This window comes from Platichthys flesus, chromosome 13, assembly GCF_949316205.1.
Source record: "Platichthys flesus chromosome 13, fPlaFle2.1, whole genome shotgun sequence".
Taxonomy (NCBI): domain Eukaryota; kingdom Metazoa; phylum Chordata; class Actinopteri; order Pleuronectiformes; family Pleuronectidae; genus Platichthys; species Platichthys flesus.
The window spans coordinates 16286517-16291660 of NC_084957.1; the positions used below are offsets into that span (position 1 = coordinate 16286517).

At 47.5% G+C, this 5144-nt stretch overlaps 1 protein-coding gene across 1 annotated transcript; it reads left to right on the plus strand.

The window, feature by feature from the left end:
• Positions 1 to 2267: 2267 nt before the first annotated feature.
• nr0b1 (nuclear receptor subfamily 0, group B, member 1) lies at positions 2268 to 4153 on the plus strand. The gene is made up of 2 exons (XM_062402826.1): positions 2268 to 3123; positions 3832 to 4153. The coding sequence occupies exons 1-2, from the start codon at positions 2448 to 2450 to the stop codon at positions 4071 to 4073; spliced, it is 918 nt and encodes a 305-aa protein (XP_062258810.1). The 5' UTR covers positions 2268 to 2447; the 3' UTR covers positions 4074 to 4153.
• Positions 4154 to 5144: the final 991 nt, after the last annotated feature.

A 5144-nucleotide genomic window follows, 5' to 3' on the forward strand; every position in this document is an offset into this window, starting at 1 on the left:
CTGAAGTGAAACATCATGATTGAAAGCTGATACTGACGCCGGATTGGTACAAGTCAAGTGCATGTATTAATGGGGAAACGGGGGCTACTTACCACGATCACTACTGTGTTGACTTAAAACTGATAGATGGCAGCACTGGTATTCAGGATATTTTAGCTTCAGACAACAAGCAGATGTGGAGAGATCATCCTTCTATAGCCCATCGTCTTTGGTCCTCCGAGAATGGTTACAATTGCTCTTTATTGACTGTGTATTGTAGAACCTCTTTTGTTGACTCTTTTGATAAAGTAGCTGCTCGGTGACGGCTGGCAGTAGTCCAACTGAATTTCTCCAAAGTGCAGCCTGATATTTACTCTCTTTGGACCATTTGATTGATCGGTGCTCGAATATAAAATAAACCTCTGTGGCTCCCACCAGGATGTTGCGGCACACACTGAACCTGGCGCCTGTAGGGTTTGAGATTTTCAAGACATATATTATTTGCTCCGTCAGGGCGAAGATGGCGGAACGGCGAGCTACCTTGTGCAAAATCGCTAAACAAAAGGAATAAATGGAGGACCCTGTGAAAACAACAGAAAGAGTGACAGAGCACCGGAGTTCGTCTTTTCAACTCCTGTGCTTTTGCAACAAGACATAATGTCATCTCTCCTTGAGACGGAGGGATTGTTATAACCTGCGCTGGCTGGGCCTTGAGTGAAGAAGAGACGGGCTGAGTGAAGGCTGTTTATCCCGCGGTGTCCTTGATATAAACATGTGAAAAATCTCTCTGTTTTCTCTCTCAGCTAAATCAATACAAAGACATTTGGCCTCTGAACAATGTTGAAGCACCACTGCAAAAGTTTTTCATCCTGCCTCCATTCACAGCCGCGTCCTTCGACAAAACAGAGCAGGGGACACTGATGTCCTGCTCACTGCTATTTCATTAATGTTGCCATGCACTCAATGTCATCCTTTCTTTACACCAAAGACAACCTTCTGCCGAGACCTTCACGTGGCAATGTGAGGGTATTTTGTTAGGTGGCTGCACCAATACTGCCTGAATATCTGGACCTGGAGTCAAGACCATAGGTCAGGACACTGGCTCAGAATTTTTTCTCCGAACAAATTCCCTTATTACGATGACTCCTCTTTGCTTAGTTTCTGTCTCCTCCGTAATCACATCCGATTTCCCCCTTCCTCCCTCTCCTTCCCTCTCTCAGGTAGCAGTCAACCCTAACCTGTGATCCCTCTTAGGAGCAATTAAGATAAACCTCTAATTCATCTGCTTTATCCCGACCTGTCGTTCTCCGTCTCTCCGTCGCTGACCTCCACTCCTCCTCTCTTTCAAACCGCTCTCCCGCCCTTCGCCATCTGGGCTCTCTTTCTCTCTCCCTCTTTCAGCTGCTCCCCATCCTCCTTCAGTGACAGAGGCAAGGAGAGCACTGAGTCATGACATCATAATTCACCAGCTCCTGTTTTCACGGTTAAATCAATATCAGTGTGTCCGAGTCAAGGTTGGACGTCGGCCTTCACAGCTCAGCTCTTCCTACTTTTTTTGCCCCCCCCCCCCCTCATAGAAAATCATATAAATTTTCCCTAAAATAATTAAGCCTTCAGATCTGTCGCTGGCCTATATTTTTTACCCGGCTCCTGCCTGATAAACAGCGCTGCCAGAGAGTCAAGGTAATGCTGAGAATAGAAGCCGGCTCTGATTTCTTGTCTGTCTCTGCCTCCTCTCTTTCCTTTTTCTCCTGTCTCACACAATTAATAACATAATCACTTCTAATAACCAGCAGGCCCTTTGACTGTTTGCATGATATTGTGCATTCTGCCAAAAATGTCAAATATTTTGTATTGTTTTACTTTAACATTACAAAGGTGAGCAAAAGAGTTGGTTTATATCAATGTGGGTTTTCTTGCAAGAAAAATGTCCTTTTGCAGTGCTGTGCATCTGTGAGGGCACTGAAGGGGGGGTGGGAGGGCTGTGCCTGTGTGTGCATATACGTGTGTGCATGTGTGTAAGTTTGCACATGTGTGAGTGTGCATGTGTATGTATGCATATGTGCGTGTGAGTCCATGTGTGTATATTAATGTATGTGTATGCATATATTTGTTTGTGTGTCTTCATGTATGTGTGTGTGCACATTTGTGTGATGGCTTGTATGTATGTGCACGTGTGAGTATGCAAAAAAGTGTGTATGCATATATGTGCGTATGAATATATGTGTGTATGTGTGTGTGCATGCAATACAGAGCAGGAGCGGTGGAAGGAGGAGGTGCCACAGTGTGTGGAGGTGGACCATGCACAGTGTGAGCAGGCTGTGTGACAGAGGAGCAGACGGGAGCTCATATAAACGTGCTGCGTTCACTCGGGGCTATCGCGGGATAAGAAAACAGCGCTACCTGTGTCACTGACCTCCGGCTGCTTCAAAGCGCAACAGCCGAGCTCCGGCTCATGCAGAGCGGCCATGGCCTCGCTGGAGGGCTGCCGCTGCCGGGGATCCAGCGGCCGGAACAACAGCAGCATCCTCTACAGCATTTTGAAGAGTGACAGCCTCGTGAGCACCGAGGAACAACAACAACAACAACATCCACAAGAACAACAACAAACACTGCTACACCTGCTCCACAAGACGTCCTCCTCCTCCTCCTTATCCTCCTCCACCACCTCAGCCTCCTCCGGGCCGGCCTCTCTGCAGGAGCTCCGGCAGCAGGCGTGCTCCTGCGGCTCGGCGCGGCGCCGTGGCGTCCTCCGCTCCCCGCAGGTGACTTGCAAAGCGGCGTCGGCGGTGCTGGTGAAGACGCTGCGCTTCGTGAAGAACGTGCCGTGCTTCCGGGAGCTGCCGGAGGACGACCAGCTGGTGCTCATCCGCAGCGGCTGGGCTCCGCTGCTGGTGCTCGGGCTTGCGCAGGACCGCGTGGACTTCGAGACCACGGAGACGGTGGAGCCCAGCATGCTGCAGCGCATCCTCACCGGCTTACCCGAGCGCCAGAGCGAGCCCCCGGCCGGGCCGAGCACAGCGGCGTTCGGGGTGTCGGTGGTGGACATCGGGGCGATCCGAGCTTTCCTGAAGAAGTGCTGGAGTGTGGATATCAGTACCAAGGAGTACGCGTACCTGAAAGGAGCCGTGCTCTTTAACCCGGGTAGGTCTGGGTTTGTAAACTTGTTGAACACGGGTGACACACATGAGTACAGACTGTCAGAGCATCATAGGGGCTTTGTCATGAAAACAGTTTGAGATGAGCTTATACGTGCGTCAGAAGTTTGATTTAATCAGAAATAAGGGTCCTAATAAAGAAACACGTATAGTGCGTAAAGACAGGTGTAACCCGAGGGAGTCACTTTTGGTTGAATATTGGGGGGTTGAGGTCAAATACTTGATAATTCCTACATTATTTTATATAACCAACATATATTTCCACGATAATCACTTAGAAATAACTACGCCACACTTCTACATAATAACCAACAATCCCAATTTGGGGGGGAAAAAGTTAGTCTTTGTTGAAAAACCGACCACTTAATCGTGTTTTCTAACAGTGGATATCAGTTATTCACTGTGACAGTATGATTATCAACGATTATTTTTTTTTTTTTTTACATGACTGTTTTGATTACTGGGGTGGTTACTCATCTGTAAGTTACGCCCTAGATAGAAATATGTCATTAATCTCCCTGAATTTGATTGTCCATATTTTGTCTAATCACATGCAGGATTTTGGATAAATAACTTGATAATTACAGCCTCTAACTGACAATACCTTTCTAAACATTTCCCTCCACTGTCTCACTCCCCCCCCCCCCCCCCTCTCCCTATGTGCTCCGGCCTCTCCTCTCCATCCCTGACCCAGATCTGGAGGGTCTGCGCTGCCTCCACTACATCCAGTCCCTGCGCAGGGAGGCGCACCAGGCTCTGAACGAGCACATCCGGCTCATCCACCGCGAGGACACGACACGCTTCGCCAAGCTGCTCATCGCCCTGTCCATGCTGAGGGCCATCAGCCCGCCGGTGGTCGCCCAGCTCTTCTTCAGACCCGTCATAGGCAGCGTGAACATCGAGGAGGTGCTCATGGAGATGTTCTACGGGAAGTGAAGAGGAGGTTCAGGTTCAGCTGCCATGTGGACTGAGAGGCTGTGAGAGAGTGACGGCAGGGGAGGAGGAGGATGATATAGGGACTGCTCGGTGCGGGGAGATCTGCAAAAAGCTGTGAGACAACCAACACAGGCAAGAGACTGTGTGCGTGTGTGAGAGTGAGAGTGGGAAAGAGAGAGAGATAGAGAGAGAGAGAGAGAGAGAGAGAGAGAGAGAGAGAGAGAGAGAGAGAGAGAGAGAGAGAGAGAGAGAGAGAGAATGGCCGAGAGCATGTTGAAGGTAGGATATGTTGTAATAGAGGAAAAATACAAAGCAGCTGCTGGAATTCATAATTTATTTGTTTTTATATACATTATTTTTCTATAATAATAAAAGAATACTGTGTGAGCTGTTTTTTTTATTTATTTATTACTGTATGTCTATACCCTCGTGTGTGTGTGTGTGTGTGTGTGTTTGTGTTTGTGTGTGTGTGTGTGTGTGTGTGTGATACTGCTCTGTCATGACACAGTGGGAAATCAGTCCCAGACAGTATCTTACATAAGCATAAATGGTCTCGGTGTTTAAAAAGTGATAACCACAGATCTGAAGTATACCACATTGAGTAGTTGTGTTGCAATGTAGAAATGTTTACAAGTCCTGCGTTCAAGTTTTACTTCAGGCAAATTATAAGCTAGATATACTATCTTAAAGATACACTTAAAGTACAAAATGAAAAGTACTCCAGTGTGAAATCAGTCCCAGACAGTATCTTATATAGGAGATAAAATGTCTCTGTGTAAAAAGTGATAACCGCAGATCTGACGTTTACCACCTTGAGAAATCGGACTCGCAGTGATTCGTGTGAGCTACTGTAAGGAAGTTATTGAAAAAGAGTTGGATTACGTCATCAACAATCACAAGGCTGCAGTTATTCACACCAGCAGTTCAGTGTCCGGCAGGAAAACCAGAGAGTTCGGGACATGAGTGAGAAACTACAGTTCCTCTAAATGCTGTTTAAATGCCAGGTTAGACCGCCAGAGTGCAACAGTGCACCACATGCAGCCATTGTGTCTTTCTCACTCACACACACAC